The 22796-nt window shown below is 32.4% G+C and overlaps 1 protein-coding gene across 1 annotated transcript in view; it reads right to left on the reverse strand.

Moving 5' to 3' along the window:
- LOC122504763 (diacylglycerol lipase-beta-like) overlaps positions 1-22796 on the reverse strand; it is a 97441-nt gene that overhangs the window by 39011 nt on the left and 35634 nt on the right. Inside the window, exon 3 of the mRNA XM_043615998.1 lies at positions 15584-15671. Coding sequence (XP_043471933.1) covers positions 15584-15658 — 75 coding nt within the window. The 5' untranslated portion in view covers positions 15659-15671. The remainder of the gene's footprint in view (positions 1-15583; positions 15672-22796) is intronic.

Raw genomic sequence — 22796 nt, forward strand, 5'->3', positions numbered from 1 at the left:
GGAATTACAACATTATTAGGTTAAATATGTTTGTATACTTTTGTAGGACATTAAACACTCCCACAATATTAATAAAAAGCCGGAGAAAATACAAGAAATTCCAACATTAAATGTCTTATATGAAATATTTCACAGACATCAAAATTTAAATGTTATTGAGAAAGATAAGATTGATATTTTCTCAAGACCACTACTGTACTATCATGAAATCAATTACAATATTAAAGTAGCATTTCAAAGTTTAAATAGAAATAGAAAATGTTGTCTAGCATGCAATTTAGGTATATATGGTTAAAATTCTCTTTTTTAGATTTTTTTTTGATGGATTATTAATAGAAAGTGAAAAATGTCTTTTGAACGAATGAAGATTGTATGAGATTGTATATATAGTAACTCCAGACTGAGAATCTTCGATGCATTATAGCACATGACATGTCTGATTTATGAAGGACATAATCCGACATGCAAGTACGCCCTGACGATTAATAGAATACAAGGGACGCGACGTTTCAAACCTTTCGGAAATATATAACGTTTTATTGATGCATTACTTTTTCAAAAGAAACTAAACACTATTGTTTGTGAATAAGGAATGATTGCGGCACTTTTGGTTGTTTTATTTTTTTTCACAACACTTATCTATACTTTTTTTTGTGGCCCATAGGGTTCGTTGTAATATTGATAAAAGTTTTGCAATTATTGTTCAAGTTATTGTTAATTAAATAATGCTTAAATTTGGTTTTTGGACTCACTCAGTAGTTGGGCGGTTTCTGTAGACCTCTGGCTACCTGGAGCAATGTGAAAACAAGGAACAATTTTTGATATTTAATTTAAAGGAAGGATGCAAAGGATTCAAGGGTTTTCAATAGGGCACTTTTCATATTTAGATTTTTCGACACGATTCTCAAAGTACCCCAAACGGCAAGAATCATAAGGAGTATAATTTCACAGTACTCTTGTCTTAAAAAAAAGAGACGAGAGACATATACGACGTGATGAGGGATCGGAGATGGTTTCGAAGGAAGTACACACAGGCGAGTCGAGTTCTCGTCAAGTGCAAGAACATACCATCCACCCTTTCGGACTTTAAAGGACATGAGGAGTGAAGTGGTTAGGCGACAGGACGAAGGATGCTGGGCAGCAGCAACCCTATCTTGCGACGCACAACCACAAGTCACCCTTTACCCCTTCTGGTTTTCTCTACCATCCTCGTACCGACCTCTCAAACCATCCTTACATGTACTTCTCTCCAGTTTTCACCCTACAATCTTACTCCCTTTTACCTCCACCTTCTCTTCGTGACCGTCATCTTCCATCCCCCTTCCCACCTCGTTTCGCCGTGGCAACGCTATTTCTCTCTCTCTTGCTCTTCGTTCTGAGACCTTGTAGGCAATCAACCCTTCGTCTTACTGCATTACTGACCACCTCGAAAAGGGTTCCTGTCGGAATTCATGGCGACAACGAACAAGACGAAACCAGAATCGATAATACATCGTATGTCAAATCCATCGATTCGTAATAATAATTATTGTCATACAATTCCAAATGTATATTTGGTTGTACATCTGAATTCAAGATCTTATTCCTTTTCTCTTACCCCATTATTCTGAAATTTAATTAATTACAGTGTTCTCTTAATTATTGAATGGTCATCGAAACTATGTGATCAAAGTCCCAATTCTAGACCAGCAGACTAAATTAAAAATGTTTAACTAATTGCAATGTTTAAAAGAACAATAATTACAACAGTCGGAGTAAGTTCCTTAACAGTTTTTAGATGTTGCAAGAATACAGTTAAAAATTCACAAGGCTTGGTCGGGCCAATGTACTAAAGACTATATTAAAATTATATTAAAACCATTATTCTACTATACACTTTGTTTTACAAATATACAACCGTCTTTCAATAACTGAAAAATAATTTTCGAATTACTATAACTTTTTCCCAATTTTTTTTAAAACACTTTTTTATTTTTATTCCCAATTTCCATATAAACAATTGATTAGGGACTTTTGGAAATCTTAAAGACATCTTTGATTCCGGAATTAATTTAACCGAAACAAATTTTCAAAACAAACAATACATAATTTTTCAATTTTCAGCATAATTATTAATTTGAATGCTTTTTTAATTATTAAAATAAATCGATCAGTATTTAAATTTTATATAAAGTTTGTTTATTCTTGCAACTATTGACTTTCTAAAAGTTCATTACACTCAGAATTATCTATAAAATTGAAATTTTATATAATATTTTATCAGTTTAAAATACATCGACAAGTCTAGTCGCCTTTTATTATTAAGAATACCTCTTTTATTGGTAAGTCAAATTTTTACATTCTAAAAATAATCGGTTAAACTTTTGAAACACGTCAATATGTTTAAATCTATTTTAAAAGGGATTCTTTATTTAAACCCTTTAATTTCGTGAGCGAAATTAAGTTATATTGGAAAATAATAATTATATGCTAAAAATTAAAAAATTAATAAATTGTTAATATAGAATTGGACTATTAATAATAATACTAAAAATGATAATAATAAAAATGAATAATTACTGGAGATGTTAAATTCAGAAAAGTAAGTCGTCCCCTGATGATAAGGACAATGACCATTTCAATTTATTTTTTCTAACCTGAGGCATTTTTTGCAAAATCAAATGGAGAAGCAATCAATACTGATAATTAATTAGAAAATTCTGAAAACTCTTGAAGCCGGAGAGTTCCGAAACGAGCGGTGTAGAAAAATTTTGCCCGAGGCTTTGGTTTGACTTTCACATCCCGTTTACTCTGCACCCTTCGTCCTTCTTTATAGAACATCAGACTCTCTTTACTCTCTATCCTTCTCTTACTCTCCCAACGAACCCTAACCCCAGCTCTTTCTTTTACGCTTTGGGCTCTCATCTCTTACGATATACACCCTGTCCCTCTCTCTCTCTCTCTCTCTCTCTCTCTCTCTTACTCTCTCGCTCATTTTAACCCTCTTTCTTTCTCACTTTTTCATGCTCCTTTACCACCGAATAAATTAACGTTTTCAGTCCTCCGATATTCTGTGCGCGAGCGAATCTTTATCTTCATCTCCGAAATGAAAGAACCTACAGCTCTTCTTTCCATTTCTTATATTTCTTTTTAGTCTCGTTTTTTCTATTTCTTGATCTGCTTCTTTTTTTTGAAAAAAAAAATATTTCCTCCTTAACCGTGCCGGTCTACCACATTCATTCACGTATACGCTGTTTTTTTTGAAGAAAAAAAAATTTTTGCTTAATAACGTTGAAAACTCCTACTTATGTTTAATACAAACAATAAAAAATAAATGTAAAAAAAGGAAAGGATGAGTGCGCGTTGATTGGATCGAAGTTGTTTTCTTTTTTGCTTTCTTACTTTTCAAAAGAAATATGACTGGTTCAAATTTTCAAGACTCCATTGCGTATTACATTTCATTTCTTCATTTGTTCCATTTTTGTTATTCATCAGGAAAAAGGAAATTGTGGAATTAAATAAAATTAAGTTCTTCATTTCTCCAAGGATTTCTGAAGATTCTTTCTCAACTGAGGAGTCTAATTATAATTCATTTTTTGCAGATATCTTAACATATAGAGGAGATGGAAATGTGATGCGGATGCAATTTGAAGATTTATCAAAATATTAATAACACTTTGGGTAAGGAAAAAAATGGATAATTATGAAGAAAGACCGGAGGATAGAAATTATTTGTCCCCCTTTTTGAGACACTGCAGAGCATCCTGGACACGTTTCTGTTTACCAAACCATCAACGTCTTAAAAAATTGTATTAAAACCATTATTCTACTATTATTTTTATGATTGTTTCATTATTTAATGTATCACTAATTAATGATTCACTAACTCAGAGCCTACCTACTAAAATTATTTGTCAATCTTTAAGAGACACTGGAACATCCGGGACACTTTTTTGTTTTCCAAACCATCAAAGTCTTAAAAAATTATATTAAAACCATTATTCTACTATTTTTGAAATGGCTTGCAGTACAATTGGAATATTTATTAAAATTTTAACTGCAACAGTTGGAGTAATGTTTTTGTCGTGTAAGGTCCCTTTCATCCTGAAGCGTCACATTAATTACAAAATTTCTAAATAAAGTATGAATATGGAATTCCTAAGCTGTTAGTCTTTAGTAGACCCTGAAACAGGGTGGACGTTTATCGGTCCCAAACCAACAAAGTCTTAAAATTATATTAAAACCATTATTCTACTATTTTTGAAATGTGATTTTTAAATAACTGATTTAAGTTAATCAGTATTTTTTAATCACTTTTATGATTCGTTTCATTACTTAATGTATCACTAACTAATGATTCCCTAACTCAGTCTCCTGAACAGAAAATTATTTGTCAGTCCTTAAAAGACACTTGAACATTTTGCACGCTTTTGTTTACCAAAGCATCAAAAGACTTGAATAATTTTTAAGACTATAAAAAATAGTTTTTCGTTTAATGCCAATTCTGTAAATCTACTAAAGTGAATTATAAATCTTCCAAACTATAAAGTACTTAACTGAAAGGATCTTGTTACTATTATTCTTATTTGACCCGAGAAACAGATGTTATATAGTTACAATTAGCACACGTTGTAACTTTTGACATCCATGTAACTCCCGAAGCAAATCGGTAGCAAGGGTTTCAAAAACCCCGTGATAACTCTACTATACTGTACATAACTTCTAGTGTTTGTGCACTTGCTTCGTTAGCAGGAAAATCGAAGATGTTGTATAATGTGTAAATATAAATTAAAGACATAACGAATTGAAAAGAAAATAATAAATTCTCTTCTTTCCTCATTGTTCAAATTCCCAGTGTTTAAGAAATACTAAAAAACATATCTATATTATTTAATAATCACATTTCAAAAATATAATAATAGTTTTAATTACTTTTTAGTCTTTGATACTTTGGTACAAAAAGGCGTCCACCAAAGATTATCAAAAATTTACAACAATCTACAAAAGATTGACAAATGATTAATAAAGAGACTAATAAAGTTTAATTGTATAAAAATGATCCAATTGAATTGACAATAGAATAAGCAAATTTTAGCTTTCGGTTATCTTAATCCTTTATAGCACAGACGCCGAGAGAGAACTCTAAAGGCGATTCGGTCCATCACAAATGCAGATATAGGAAGCAACATTGCCATTCTATTGATTGCGAGGGTGTTACTTAGCGAATGTTGTATCCCTTATTCCGTCCTGGCAGATTCACTTCAAGATTATATACACTCTTCGAAGATCAACCCTCGCTTCATTCCGCTTTAATCGCAAATCAATTCTTTTTGTTGCTTTATTCTCCGGAAAATATTACAAAATTTAATTCGAATTCAAAAATTATTTTCACTTGAGCCACGATAGACTAAGCTACCAGAATTAAAATTATATTAAAGTCATTATTCTACTAAACTTTATGTATTTTTACAATTAAAATAATTAAAGATGACGAGAAAATGTGTTTTTAATCAGGAATGAGAGATTGCAACGAAAAGGTCGTGAGTTTGTGATCTGCTAAACTTTGGAAAAATTATTAAAAGATAAAAGTTTGTTAAAGCCATTGTGAAGTAAAAAGAAAGTATTTTTTTTGCATATAATTAGATTAGGGCAATAAAAAGACTTCTGTTAGAATATTAAATCCATAAACTCGATCGTGGGCGATCGTTTCTGGTGTTTGGGAAAAACAAATCTGGAAAGGCGTCGCCAACTTGACAGTAAGAGGTGACAAAATGTTTTTCTTTTCTCGAAATATAGCCATTAATCTGGGGGATTATCTTCTGGGCAGTTCTCCTTCCACTTTGACAAATAAAATCAACCTTTACTCATCCCTCTTTCAGCAGACAGGGGTGATGATGGTTTGAGGGGCGCGTGCCGCACGTCCACTATCAATTTATCACTCAAGCCAACCGGCGGACTTTCGCTTTCTCGGACCTGGTGCCTTCTCTCTTTTTTATTTCTTTTCTTTTTTCCCCAGACGTCCTTGATCTCTCTTCCTTTCCATTTCACTACCCCTTTATCGCTATCCTCTTCCAACCCTCTGGACGTCCATTGTCTGCTCATCATTGTTTCTCTCTCACCCTCTCTTTTTTTCTTTTCTTCAGCGAGGGGTAAGGAGGAGTATTCGAAGAAAGTGAGAGGAAGACCTCGTCGGTCGAAGAGTGGAATCTGGGGGGGGGGAGAAATAAAAAGAGAGAGGTTAGAACTTTGCAGTGGTAGTTGAATAAGGACGGACAACGGATGAGAAAAGAGAAAAAGTCAGATGGATGAAAAAGAGAGAAAGAGAACCTTACTCGGCCGGGGCCATGACCAGCACAATCTGACGGTGGTCAGTTACGAGTTCAGATCTCACCGACCTACTCCATCACCCTTTAAATACACAGTGCGAGATTCAAAGAGTATATACCGTCCTCCTGTTTACGACGAGTTGGTTATTTACATGTAAACCTGTTTTCACTGGTCTCGAGGTTATACCTGAATTGGATGGGACGAACGCTATGCAAATTATCTCCCAAGAAGGCTTTCATTAGTGGCAGAAGGACTTTTCCATCTTTTGCCAAAGTTTACTTCATACACGATTTTTGAGTTTTGTAAAATAATTAAAGTACCAACTTGGTGACGAAATAATACATTCTACCCAGTCTTTAGAGAACAATCAGTTGGCCAAGTCTTCAAAAAGATAAATTCCTTTTTCTTCTGCTACAGTTTATATTTATACCATTCTGATTAACTTTTAATATTTTCAGAAGAACATTAGGAGTTTCTTTCTTGGAGCAATATTACGTTAGCAACAAAATGTTACTCCAAAAAGTAAAGATGTAAAAAAAAAGAAGCAAAAATATTGAAACTATGTAGAAGTCAACTTTTACATAAAGATTACATTCTGCTCTTCCTCGAGATTGACATTTGAAAATTTAAATAGTTTCAATGTGGATTCAAACATACGGAATACAAAATATTACACAAATATAAAAATACGACGATACGAACTCTGTGTCTACAAAATGAATATAAATATAAAAGACAATATTGTCCCATTGTGGAAATTGCATTACTGCTAACTCAATTTTTGCTAAGAAATTAAAAATGGGACAAGGCCATAAAAGATAAAAATTGTATTGTAACCGGGATTCTACTATTTTATCCAGTATTTATTTACTGCTCGGACGTTAAAGATTTTTAAGTTTTTGAAATTTACCTTAAAACAAATAACGAGAGACATAAAAAGAGCGTCTTAAATTATCCAAGTTTTCTTATTAATGAATTACAACGTACAAATTTTTTTTCTTCAAATTTTCTAATCAAGCTGACATTGGATTAAATTACAGAAGACATAGAAAATTGACTTAAAATTTAAATCAAATTATACCGGCAAGTTTAAAAAGTAATAAACTCGCTTGAGTGTCTCCTGTAAAAAATTGAGTTTGCCAGCTAAAGTTCCTTCTCACAGTGCAATCTATAGTATATATAAAGTCTACGCGATAATCAACGTATACTTTTTTAATGAACTCGTATTATAAAAATTAAGATATTTTTCCTCGGCAAATTTTTACGAATAAAAATAAATGAAGAAAATAATTTTCCAATTTACAAAATTCCGAAAGAGGATAATAAAATCATAGAAAGGAGAAACCAAACAAGTCACCGAAGCACCAAAAGGAATAAAACGATTAAAGTAAAGAGAATCATTTTTAATAAATGTTTCTTAATTAAAAATTGTTACCTAGAATTACTAATGTTTAGGATTAATTAGTTGTTATAAATTATAAATTACATAATCCGCGGTCACGATACGTAATCCACTCAAATTTTGTTATTAATAATTTAAACAGTCCACTTAAATATAATAGACTTCCGTCCCATGCGTATATTCCAAAAAGTTATAGGGAGGGGAATTTAGAAGTGGTGGATAACAAAAGGGCTGAAGCACGGAATGAACGTGAACGACACGCGAGGGTCGAAACGCCAATGTGTGTATTAGTATATTACGGTAAATCACCAATTTTACCTAAATATCAAAACTTTACCTTTATTTTCCCGGAATAAAATCAAATTACAAACTTTTTAATACTAATTAACCAGACAAAATAGTTTCATTAGGTTCTGATTATTTTCCACGTCGCAATAAATCTTACTTTATCCACAATAACAAATAAAAAAGTGGTGGATAAGATTTTATTTTTTTCTTTATTGAAAAAAGACAATTGTAAAAAGAAGTATTTAAATTTCGATCAAATAATAATATTGTAATTCCTCCTGCTAAAACAGGTAATGATAATAATAACAGAATAGTTGTTAAAAAATTGCTCAAACAAATAATGTAATTTTATCTATTGATATTAAATAAGGTCGTATATTAATAATTGTCCTCAAGGTAACACATACCCCAAAAATGCAGCCCCTATAATTATTAAAAATATAACACTCCCTCTTAATCAAGGAAACATTATTTTATAAGATCTCATATATAACCCTCGTCCAATATGTATAAATAAACAAATAAAAAAAAAGAAGCCCCATTTATATGAATTAATCGAATAAATCAAGAAATCAAGATCATATGATGCAGTAAGAATTAAATACCGTTTGGGAATCTACAAAGACTAAAAATTATTTATCAGTCTTTAGGAGCCACTAGAACATCGAGGACGTTTTTGTTTATCAAATCATCAATGTCTTAAAAAATTGTATTAAAACCATTATTCTACTATTTTTGAAATGGGTTGCGATAAAATTGGAATATTGATCAAAATATTAACTACAACAGTTGGAGTAAGATTATTTATTAATATTGATAGTTGAGAAAGACGGAGTTCCGCTAAATTATCTATCAGTCTTTAGTAGACACTGGAACATGGTGGACTTCGTACTGTACCAAGCATTCAAGACTTGAAAGGTATTTATAAACCATTATTCCACTACTTTTTAAAATGTTATTAATAAATAATAGATTTATGTTATTCAGTATTTTCTAAATAATTTTTATGATTCGTTTTATTATTTAATGCAACACTAACTAGTGATTCGCTAACCCAAAGTCCAATACTAAAATTATTTTCACTCTTTCAGAGACACTAGAACATGACCAACGTTCCTCTTTATCAAATAATGAAAGTCTTAAAAAAATTATATTAAAGCCATTATTCTACTATTTTTGAAATGTGTTACAATTGGAATATTACAATAACAATGATAGTGAACAATGCTAACATACAAAGTAAAAATTATTTAGTCTTCCTTACGATTTCTAGATTTATCCAACAGTTACAAATTTTTTAAATGTTGACTCTTACAGTACTTCTAAAATTTTATTTTCTATTAATATATATACGAAATGTATGAGAGAATCTAAAGGAAGTTGAAAATGGGGTTTAAAAAAAGAAACGATAAAACATTCATTGAGTCGAACTGATTTGGTCAGTTAACGAGGCAAAGTTGAAGAAGAAAAAAAATTGTTGATGCAGGTAGTAGGTAGTTATATATAAACTTATGTATATGACGTGATATGGGGAAAAGACGTGATACGAAATAACGGAAAAAAGAAATAGAAAGCAGCCGTACAAAAAAGAATGAGAGCGAAAAGAGGGTTTTTTTTTAAAGGGGCAATAAAATCAAGCTCTCCAAGACTTTCACAACCCTTCCGACGGTTCTTGAGAGTCGTAATCTTGCTTACTGCCAGAGGGAGAATCTTACGAGATCTCATTTTCGTTTCCGTCGAGCTAATTAATTCTCATTGGCAAATTGTGTATAATATGAGTTTCGTAGTAAGGTGTCGCACTCTATTACTCTTATTTCATCTCGCACTTCACCCCTACAATTTTTTTTTATCAAATTCCAACTCCACCAGTATATTAAAATTTAAATTATAACCAAGTTTGTGAAAATCTCATTACTCTCTCATCTTAGCGAGAAAATTGTAACATTCTAAAAATATACTGCTTGGCTACTAATTTTTGTACATACATTTAGTGTCAGGACTTTGGTAATGAATACTTAAAAGTGTAAATTAAATTTTTTTTTGTTTCAAGTGAATCAATTTTTTTTGTAAAGTGAATTTTAAATTTCCCGGTAGAGGCGGTGGTGACATCTGCTAGAGGCGTCATTGAACTAAATTAGTTCCTTCTGTATTGCAGATATAATAAATAAAAGCATATTGTAACCGGGATTCTATTATTATATTTATCGCCATCTGTAGGAGGCGTCATTGAACTAAATGAGTCCTCCACAAAAAATATCAAGAAAAATATTTTTTCTAATTTCTTTTTCTCTTTTCGTAACCATCAATATTGATATTATCGAGGGAAGGAGAAAAAAGTTTTCGATCAGCATTTATAAAAAGTTAAATTTCTAACTACTAGTACCATCGTTTTAATATTATGCCGTGCAAAAATTAATTACATTCGTCTTTAAAAACTTTACTAGTTCAATTATTTATGTTTATAAATAGCATAGATGTTGAATTTTTTTTTCGTGGCTAAAATTATAGCGTGTCCTTGGTTTTTAGTAGCACATGACGTCAAGATTATTTTTTTTTTAAATGCATGCGAATGCGGCAAGAATCCAAGCACTTCCGCAGAGACGATGGGAGTTTTGTTGGAGGCATAGGGGAAGCTCCTGAGAAGAAGAAGAAAGAAGAGAGCGATGGAGATGGGAAATGGAGAAAGTTAAAAAGAAGAAAAGAGAAAGGGCTAGTGGATTGTTGGGAGGGAAGAAAATTAAGCAGAGCCCGGTAATTTGAGGTATTGATTTTTATAGTCTCTCTCGGCAGGCATATATTAGAGCCCCTCTTTGTCTCTAGAACCCCCCCTCCTGTCTCCCCTCACGGTACCGGCCCTCCTCCCGCAATCTACCCTTATTCCACAGTCTTAGCAGCCCTTCTTCGAGGGGCTGGGCGACACGAACAAGGCACTGCCTGGCGATCAGCCACCCCTAACTCGTACTTTTTATCTCTTTTATTTTCTTTCCTTTTTTTTTAATTTTCACCACCCCCCTCTCTTCCTAAGTACACTCTACCACGATCGGTCACACACTTGTTTATTCACCTTTTATCAGATTTCAAACCAAATCTCCTTTAGTCGAGAATTCTAATCATTTTTTTCAATATTCTCTGATGGCAATACTTTAAGCCCAGGGTAATGAAAAAATTATTTTTTTTCGGATGAAAAATGAATGATTCGAAATTGAATTTTATCAGACGTGCGATAAATAATTTCGTTTCAAAATATATATATATATATATGTATTCTTTTGGATGAGAATTTCCGTTGGGAAGTGATGATGAGAATTGAGGAAGTTAGTAGCAGAGGAATAAATGAGAAAAAAAAATTCTTTTCGGGTAAAATATGCACTTGTAGATAAGATGTTATAGAGACATGCATTAAGTTTTGAGTTTGGTTATAATGGATATTGGCAGTGCAGCTGATAAACGCTATATAAAAAGCGAAGCCCTTACAAATTGTCAGATAACACGACATCCTGTAGCGTACACTCATGGAGGGCAAGGAGAAAATAAAAAGGTTCATCGATCGTTTTCGACTTGCACGCATGTCCTAGCCTATAAATGAAGTACAGTGCAGATCAGTGTGTGACGAACTTTTAATTTGTATTGAAGACCGTAGAGCACAATTACTATTCAACTTAGTAGCACATGGGAGGCTTGTAACATAATGTTTATTAACTTTCTCTTTTCTGTAGTGGTAATTGTTTGGTACACATCATTAGAACTCGACTGTCGATAAACCGATTGAATTCCGGAAAAGTCTTCCGGTTTCCCTCTCACCTGTCAACAAGTCCAATAAGGGTGGTCAAGGTAAATGCAACTAGACATTGCAACCAGTCGAATTAAACAAATAAAGCTTTGCCTAATTTCCAATCAGTCTTAAGGAGACATTGGCACGAGACGGTCGCTTTCCTAGAGAGCCTCTTTCAAGACAAGTTGAACAAATCAAAAATTAAAAGTATATTAAACCCATTATTCTACTTTCTCTACTCTGGTAGATTATATTGTTTGGTACACATCATTAGAACTCGACTGTCGATAAACCGGTCGTATTCCGCAAAGGTTTTTCAGTTTCCCTCTCACCTGACAACAAGTCCAATAAGGGTGGTCAAGGTAAATGTAAATAGATATTGCAACCAGTCGAATTAAACAAATAAAGCTTTGCCTAATTCCCAATCAGTCTTCAGGAGACATTGTCACAAGACGGTCGCTTTCTTAGGGCGCCTCCTTCAAGATAAATTAAACAAATCAAAAACAAATTATATTAAAGCCATTATTCTACTTGACCTTCTAGTATTTAAAATTCTTTCCAGAATCTACTACTCGACATTAAGGTAACACAACACAAAATCCGAATCATCAAAAAGGGTTACATTTCCATAAGTCGACTTTGACTACAGTTAATGTGACAGAAATTATTAAGCAATACCAAAAAAAGCGACAGAGAATAGATTTAGCAAATCAGTCGAGAATGTAAAAGTTAATGCTGTTATAAAAGTAAATAGAGACGGCAAAATGAGTGCAGCAACTAGAGTTTGAAATAGGGATCCAAAAGTAATGGAGCCGCTCGTACCGTAATTAGCTTGAGACAAAAGCAACCAGAGCATTCCATACGTGCGACGAAGCATGTAACTGTACGTAAATGTTACCCTCGAATGGAATGTACATGTGTCGAGGGTACACGAGGTCGTGACTTACTCGTTCTTTGCTCTTAAGTGTAGAGTATGGATGCACATCTTCGAGCTACCTACAGCATCGATAAATTCTTCTTTTACATTCACTATGTAATCCCGCGTCCATTCCTCAATTTCCCTATAATTTTTTTTCATCTCTCTTTCTGTCTCAATCACGAAAAATCATCATCTAATTAAAACAATAAAATCCTATTCTTACATACTCTCTTTCCTATTAACTTTCTCCTATTGATTTAACACAAATTAAATAATTTAACATAAAGTATTAATTATTAAGTATTTAATATAATTTAATAATATAATTTAAGAACATACTTTAATAACATAACATTATGTCACGTACTCGCAGTTTGGATAATTCCACTTGTGTTTATTTTTAATCGCCAATAAATTGAATTTACTGGGGAATAAATAATAGGAAATTCTTTACGGTACGTGGAATTGAGGAAAAGGACGTTTCGATAGTTTATTTTTGCAGGGAAAAAAAGAGTTTTCAGTTTAATGGGGTATGTGGGCTATAAAGAGAGGAGATGGAGAAGAATGGACTTGAACCGTGCGAATCTATACGGGGATTATATAGGTACATAACGTACAGAGAAAGAAGAGTAGAGGATGAAAACGAAGAAGAGTGAACTTCGTTCCCAGTTCATATGTGAGCGTCGATTTCGCGGTCCGCTGCGCCGCGTGAGTGGCTTGCTTGCCGCTTTAAAGAGTCAAGACAACGTTGCTAGTGATGGACCCCAACATCTCTAAAATTTGTTCAATTATTACCGCATCAAACAGTTCCAAAAATTTACTTCTACTAAAAGAAGGAGAATTTATTAAAAACTAGTTTTTTCGCTTACGTTCCCTGTCACCATGAAGCGTCACATATTAATTATTGAATTTCTAACTAGTATAGAGTATAAAATGGAATTCCTAAGTTGTTAGTCTTTAGTAGACTGTCGAACATGGTGGACGTTGTTTGGTCCCAGATCATTAAAGACTTAAATTGTATTAAAACCATTATTCTACTATTTTTGAAATCATTTTTATGATCTGTTTCATTACTTAATGTAACAGTATCTAATGATTCACTAATTAAAAGTTACTAACTATAAGTACACATTAAGTCCCCTGGACTAAAATTATTTCTCAGTCTTTCAGAGTTACTGGAACATTGCGGACGCTTTTCTTTACCAAATCAATAAAGTCTTAAAAAATTATATTAAAACCATTATTCTACTATTTTTAAAATATGATGCTACACAATTTTGTAAATAATTTAGAGTATGAATATGGAATTCCTACGTTCAAATACGAATTTCGAATTCTGTCCCCTAATGAGAAATTTCAGTTTAGCTTAAGAATAAAAACTCGACGTTGAATTTTTATCATCAAGGGCAATTGATTTCTTCGATTATAGTTTCCAATAATTAGAAAAACAGGTGAATTCTTAATTTTTATAGACTATTGAAAATAATGGATTAGAAGAGAAGAAGAAAAACTCTCTTCAAGATATTTTTCTTTGTAAGCCACATTTTCAACGATCTTTTCCGGAAGGTGGTATAGTGTCAAGGTTGGCGATGCACCTGTTGCTTCTATTCATCCCTCCAAATCGAAGGTCTACTCCAATATATGTATAGCTAGACTATGTTCGAAGAAACTTTGCACCTTGAATCATCATCACCTTTGCACTTTCAAATTTTCGCACTTACATTTATAATCCATTTGCCAAGTTTCGCAAATGATTAAATTGCACCATTAAATTCCCCCTGGTACATTATAGAATATTTATTACGTTTAGTAACTAATATTTTTTCTACATTTTCTTTAAAAATCGGTTTTTGGATCAAATTATGGAAGTATTTTCAAAGTAGATGAAAAAATTATTCCGTTTTCGGAAATGTTGACTTTCTGTTTCTAAAATAAATAACATAGAAATGTCTTCCTTTACCTAATTTGCATATCTACTCTTTTCATATAAAAACCTTTTTTGTATTTTCTTTTTGTGCTTTATTTATTTCTAAACGCGATATACGCGAAGTCATCAGAAAATTGAAATAAAAGTTTGAAATTTGAATTTGATTGTTGAGCGAGTGTGTTTGAATCCATCATTACGTGAGTACTGCACAACGTACCTATTCCCGAGACAAGGTAAAAATTCTGATGCCAGACCAGCGTGGGGTCTGGACTTGTGCACGCTTCAAGATCCCGGATATTTTGGATTTAACCAAGTTCGCCGTACGAGTAAATAATCACTTTGCAATTACGATCCTTTTCTATTAATTAAACTCCACTTTCGTACCGGTTCTATATTTCTCATTCTTCTTTGATTACAGTTCTGTCTCTCTCACACTGAAATGATTAATAATGACAAAGAAATAATAGAGAAAAGTTTTCTATTTCAAAAAAGACATTCCTTAATACTTTAAACTAAAACCCCTACTTTAGTGGGTAAATATTTATTAGTAAATAAAATAGATTAGGTTTTTTTTGGAAAATACAATAGTATTTTTAAGAAACCGAAAGGTACCCTGATTTATTTTACTTGTGGAACAGTTTTATGTTTAGGTCTATCTTTTAGAATGTAAAAAAATTATTACAGTTTGTAGACTTCAGGTTTTCTAAAAATTGCTCCTCGTGTGTTAGAACATAAAGAATGCTGAGTTTCGAAAGAGTAACACCGCAAATAAATCATGCTTAGAAATACAACTTCTGAATAAAATAATATTTTTATAGCTATGGGTTTGTTCTAGTCGAAATCCTCTTGGAGAAAAGGACTGCGTCTGGTACGATTTTCGTTTTCTAATATTAGATATTTTAATATTAGAATATAATATTCAATTGCTAATAATTAAATGCTAATTAATTAATCATTAATGTCACTTACCTCTAAACAGTCAATTACAGTTCCTGGATCAAAAAAGTCCTCGAGTTGATAGTTTCGGTGATGAGGGGAATACATCAGAAATTATAATCTACAACAGAAAATATTAATTTTAATTAAGGACTAGATTTAATAGGTAATTTCTGTAATTTTCATGCAATTGGAAATTTAATTAATTCAAAAACTGAAGAGCAAATAAAGTTTACAGAAGCGATAATGCGATCAATAGAGAAATTGGAAGTAGAATTTTCTCGAGTTGACTTATCGTGGGAATATTGTGTGAAGGATGGAGGAGAATGAAGCACGAGGGAGGAAATTCGTGTGCCGGTTGCCGGAAAGGAAAAAAGTGCCTAGACATCCAAGAAAACATACACACTATAGCCACATACATATATAAATGTATACACCTATGTACAAACACAAAAGACGTTTGGCCCAACAAAGGATCGAGAAGATCGCTCTACTTCCCTCTCTCAAGTAACATGATGTGCTCTCCTCCCCATGCTCCTCTTTCTTTTTCTCTCGATCTCCGCCCGTTGATCATCTCACTGCCTTAACAGCGCAGCAACACGTACCTTGTAGGTGAGTCAGGCCTCAGGAAACACTTGGATCTCTCTCTCTCTCTCTCTCTTTGAATACTGAAGATCACTCTTGGCCTTGACAAATGAGAAAATGCCACACAGGTCATTTCCGAACCATCACCAATGAGACAACATCCAAAAAAATCTGTTACGCATCTCGCCTTACATGATCAGAAAAAAACGTCTTGTTACGAAATGACCGGATTTGCGGTTCGCGACTTTCTATCTAATTCGTACTCTTTCTTTTCGTAAAAATTATTTCTATCTAAAAGTAACTTGGATCTCCCTTGTGTTTCTCGCAAATCCCTTGGGTTTTGTAGTTTATTTATATAAAATTATATTAAAACCATTATTCTACTTTTTCTTATAGAAAATACAGAAAGATTAAAAGTAATCGAAAGATTTCAAAAGAAACTCAAACCAAATATTATCAACCAAAATCAAGTTAGAAACAATAAATGAATTTTTTTTTGAAATAACATTGTTCTTTTAACCCAAACGAAACGAAATAGCAATTGATGGCCAATATCTTGTATCGCGAAACAATGATTAATAGGTGCCCATAACTATGATCGTTGATCTGATGACCCCCTCCCGATCATCTCAAGAGGTCAAGCAGCGCGAACGCCCACATGGGAACCAAGAATTTAATAGGGGAGCCATCAACCGTGCACGAATCTTTGCGATTAATCCTTTACTAATCGATACCAATTGAGCTTCGATCAATGCCACGATTAATATCCCGATGAACATCCCCATTTTCCTTTTAACGTTCCATCTCCATTTGAGATAAGTTTTTGATAAATTGCAAATTTTTCTTCATTTCATAAACTGGGCAATAAAATAATTAAATAAGACAGGATAGCGGCGTAATTAATGAATGATATCTTTTAAGTGTTTCGGTACTTTTATTTCTATCGTTAATTTAATAATAATAATAAAATTAAATAGAAATTGGAAATAAAGGAGAAGTCCTAATGTGCCATTGGGACTCCTCCTTTATTTTCAATTTCAGTTTAATTGTATTCTATATTTAAAATTGATTCCAAACTGTATTCTTAGAAATAATTTTCTGTTTTCTATTTAGAGCATCAGAAGGTGGAGATCACATCAGTCTTTATAGGACTCTTCCATCAGGTTGTCGAGAGTCCTCCAGTCACCAAAGACGAAATGATCTCAATGACAAAAAATTATTCTAGCCGGGATATTATACTAAACATAACACTCTATACTCTATCATAGTAAGCAAGATACTAGATTTCCTGCAAAATTGCTTGTTACAAAATTGGTTATACTATTATCCTTACAATGAAGTAATTATCATTAAAATCATCAACATATTATTAATTAATGATCATGTACTTATTTTTATCATATTAATAATATTAATTAACCCATCAATCTTCAGAAGACAGTGGACCAAGGTGGACACTTCTTTCATCGAGCTGCTTGATACCAAATCATCAAAAGAATAAAAACTGTAACATTATCATCTAAAGACTAACAGAATCTTAGCGAATGTCTGTAACATTATCATCTAAAGACTAACAGAATCTTAGGCACAGACATTCGCTCTTATCTATTGAACCAAATCATTATAAATATACTTACAATTATATCAAATTCATTATTCTACTCTTTTTTATCATAGTAAGCAAGATTGGATATTTCTTCCGGAATTGCTTGTTACAAAATTAAATATATTATTAATCTTATAATTAAGTAATTAGAATTATAATCATCAGCATATTAATTGATAATCACGTAATTATTTTCAGTATATTAATTACAACAGTCCATCAATCTTCAGAAGACGGTCGATGTCCTTAATCGAACAAAATCATCAGAATAATAAAGCTGTGTCTAAAATTCTATCAGTCTTTAGGAGACAATGTGATAAGACATTCACTCTTATCTATTGGACCAAATCATTATAAATACAAAAGGGTATCAAATACACTGTTTTACTCTACTCTATCATTGTAAGAAAGATTCTTTATTTCGTCCGGAATTACTTATTACAAAATTGGGTATACTCTATCATTCTTACAACTAAGTAATTACAATTAGAATGATCGCAGCATATTATCAATTGATACTCATGTAATTGTCATTAGAATATTAATTACAGTATTCGAATTAAGTCTTTATTTCAATATTAATTGCAGATGCTGGAAATACTTAAGACATCCATCAATCCTCATCAAAAGGAATAAACTGTGTCTAAGATCCTGTTATGTTTTAGAAGACATTGGGACAAGACGGTCACTCTTATCTATTGAACCAAATCCATTATTCTACTCTTCTCTATCATAGTAAGCAAGATTGGATATTTCTTCCGGAATTGCTTGTTACAAAATTGAATATACTATTACCCTTACAATTAAGTAATTAGAATTATAATCATCAGTATATTATTAATTAATAATCACATATAAATTATTTCTAGTATATTAATTACAACAGTCCATCAATATTCAGAAGACGGTATAGATGTCCTTAATTGAACCAAATCATCAGAATAATAAAGCTGTGCCTAAAATCCTATTAGTCATTGGAAGACAAGATAACATGACATTCACTTTTATCTGTTGGACCAAATCATTATAAATACAAATTGTATCAAATCCATTATTCTACTTTATCATAGTAAGCAAGATTCTAGATTTTCTCAGGAATTGCTTGTTACAAAATTCAGTATACTATTAGTCTTACAATGAAGTAATTAGAATTAGAATCATCCACATAGTATTAATTGATAATCATGTAATTATTTTTTAGTATACTAATTACAACGGTCCAATAATCTTCAGAAGAGAGTGGAACAAGGTGGACACTTCTCTTTATCAAGCTACTTGATACCAAATCATCAAAAGGATAAAACTGTATCCAAGGTTCAGTCAGTCATTAGAAGACATTGGGACAAGACAGTCGCTGTTCTTGATTGAACCAAATCATTATAAATACAAATTGTATCAAATCCATTATTCTACTCTACTTTATTAGTCTTTAGAAGACATTGAGACAAGACGGACGCTGTCCTCGATCTAACTGAATCATCAAAATGATAGAACTGTGCCTAAGATCCTGTTAGTCTTTAGAAGATAATGTGACAAGACATTCGTTCTTATCTATTAAACCAAATCTTTATAAATACAAATTATATTAAATCCATTATTCTACTCTTTTCTATCATAGTAAGCAAGATTATATATTATACGCATATTTAAATAATATGTATAATATTATTTCGATGAAAATATAATTATTAGATAAATAGAAGTGTCATCTGGCTAATGTTTTAATATCTCAATTAACACCTAGAGTTACGGAAGTAAATCCTAGAGAATAAAACCCGGAAGCTACCTTTTGCTCCCTCTCTCTTTCTCCTTCGTCAATTTCTGCGCTTTACTACAGTTGAGATATTTTTTAACCTTATGAATAAATTCCTTTCTTCTTATTTACGAGCGAGCAAAAAAGGAAAGAGTATAGTGGAGACTGGACAATGTAGAACACACGAGACGATGCTCGAGTCGAGGAATATTATGTATGAGTTTCGAAGGGGGATTCAGTTGCGTGGAAAAGGACGACTCCTCTATACAAGAGAAGAGTGAGAATGTATATATATATATATACACACAGGGTCGTCACGCGTCAGAGAACTCCGTAGCTTCTTTCTTCTTAGATGCTGGATGGACCAATGCCCATTGGCCACCTCTTTACATGTGTACATACCCGTAAAGTAGAATATAAACACGCTCGATCAGCCAAAACTATAGTTATAACAATAGATATATCTTGAATCGAACACCTGCATAATATTAGAATAATTCTCTTTCATTTTTCATCATGTATTATTCCATACCATACCGCCGCTGCCGTATAACCGTAATTTGGTATGTATAACATTATGACTTGTTAAAAGCGTAAAATCATCCAATGGGGTTATTACAAAAAAAAGAAAGATGCCATCGTCTTTATGTTTGTAAACTTCCAGGAATATATTCCTCTCATTATTCCTTCGAGATATATATATAAAAAAAATTGTGCCTCTCGCAAAACTTAAAGAAATAGAGACAATCAGGTATGTATGTGAGATTACGCTCGCGCGCTTTAAAAAAGAAACTACAATTATTCTTATACGAAGAATTGTATATGTGAAGGTGCAGCAAATATTGTTGAAGAACAGCAATTTTATTTCTGTTTCTCGGGAAAATTGTATTATTGGAATTTCGCTCACTCGAGCTGTAAATTTAATACACATACTTATAAAAAATCAGAAAGGAGGTTAAGAAAATGGTAATTCCTATAGAGAAACATATACTCACACATCCTTCGGATTTCTAATTTTCTTTTTCAAAAAATATAAATAAAAATCTATACTAGTAAATTGAAAGAATGAAAGACAAAATAAAATTCCCTCTAAGAAACAATTAAACTTATTCCTGGTAAATAAAGATATTTTTATTTGCTGCATATTCATTAATTTCACCGGGAAAATATATGTATATATACGTATAAAAAGTGTATTTTCCAATTTTACAGAAAATCTTTGAGGAGAGCTGCTTTCAAACTCAAGTTGCATTAAAATTCATGAGAAACGTTGATTTCAATTTAAACTCGGGGGAAAATTTAATCGTATGCTTGTTTTAATCATTATGACGACAATCGAAAATTTCTTGTACTCATTGTTGGGAGTACCTCGCGAGAAAAATTTCCATTTTGCAATAAATTTTTCTGCATTGTACGAGAGTTTGGGATACTTTAACTTGTCTTTACATCATAATCTCTAATTATATTAATGCTGTTTTTTTATTGATAAGAAAAGAAAATAAATATCTGTTAGCGAGGGAAGAAATATCTTAATTTTTGAAAATATTTTAAAAACGTATTCTTTTAAATTCTTGACTTTCTATTTGTCTTACTTTTCTAACCAATAGATTTTATTCAATTTGTAAAAGCTTATCTTGCAATAAGAAGATAAACAAGTAACACAAAACGGATTTTAACCTATAAAGAGAAGAGAGTTTTTTTTTTCATCGGGTTTGAGGTGTCTTCGAGCTGATATCATTTGTATCGCAACCCTCATCCAGAATGTATTTCTCTCCCTCTTTTAAATCTTTCTTACACTCACTCTTCTCTTATACACAAAAATCTACCTTCATTTCGTTGGTTCTTTATTTGAATACACATCTGTAGATATATATTTACATACAAATAGTATATCCGTGAAGAACCTCGACGCCTATCTTGTATTTATTTCACCTTTCGTAATATTATATATATTCACAGTTATGCATATGGATGTATGGAAGGACATAGTTGGACATATATGTGCGTCTGTGAGAGCGTATAGTCTCGGGATTCCGCTGATTTTATTTTATTTGGATGCCATTCACTTTAACAGCTTGGCGTATTTCATCGTGTTACGCGCCTTTACGCGCGCAAGCTGTTGAGTTATTTGTGTATATATATATATATATATATTTGAAATTCGACAGAAAAATATAGAAATAAGGTGTATCTAAAAAGTACTTGTGTATTTTTCCCTTTTTCTATTTTGTCCTTTACTTTAACTTTTTTTTACGCAGCAAATATTTTTTCGAAACAATTCTGACACTTTGGTAGATATGTTGTATCGCGCAATTATAAAGTAATTAAATTACGGCAAGGTCTCTGGTACAGAAATTATAAAATCAATGCGGGACCAGCATGTGCGTGCTGTTTGCGAATATCTTTACAAGTTGAAACCGGTTCAAAGTTATTTCCCCAGCGATAACATTTTCGTGTGCACATGTCATACGTGTTTCCCCCCAACAGTAAATATTAGTGCCTCTTTCACTTCCCTTAATTTATCACACATGAAGCAGGATTCACATTCCGCGATTCAAATTTCAATATCCTTAAAAGTGCAGACAGAAAATTTACGAGGAATCAAAATTTAAAAACAAACTACCAACCAGCGCTTTATGAATTTTTACCAAAAATACAACCTTCAAGTCTATAGAATACTTTTAAAACTACTTGAAATTTCCAAAACCCTAAAGTTAAATTATGCAAACATGAATACATTTTTAAGGAGGTTCGACATAATTTTGTTACTATCTTTAAATTGTAGCTTCAAGTACTGACTGATGCCTCGCGAAATCTTCAAACTGAGCGTAACATTTGATTTACACCGCATAAACCGTAAATAATATGGTAGTCGAAAGGTCGGGATCCCTCTTGAAGCACATATGTAGGTACTTACCAGCGATACATTATGAGGTGTAAGAGCGAGAGAGGAAAGGAGAGACAGATGAAAATATATATATAGCGTATGTAACGTAAGCGTCACGAACGGTCACGACTGCGACATGGCCTCATCTTTCTTAAGCCCTCCAGTACTTTAGAGTAGGTACTTACTTGAGTACTCTTCCAACAGCTTTTGTATGCATACATACGTCAAGCACACATGCAGCATGGGTGTTACGTTACTCTAACCCTTTGGGCTGCTTCACAGTTTGAAAAGACAGATAAGACACAACGATGTCTTATATTAAAGTCTTGTGCTCATCTCAAGCCACTAAAATTGTGCTTCGAGGAATTTTTAGAGTCTTCTTATCTTGCTCTGTAATCCAAGAACTCAATGTTTG

The sequence above is a fragment of the Leptopilina heterotoma genome, unplaced genomic scaffold (genome assembly GCF_015476425.1).
Source record: "Leptopilina heterotoma isolate Lh14 unplaced genomic scaffold, ASM1547642v1 Lhet_314, whole genome shotgun sequence".
NCBI classification, from domain to species: Eukaryota; Metazoa; Arthropoda; class Insecta; order Hymenoptera; family Figitidae; genus Leptopilina; species Leptopilina heterotoma.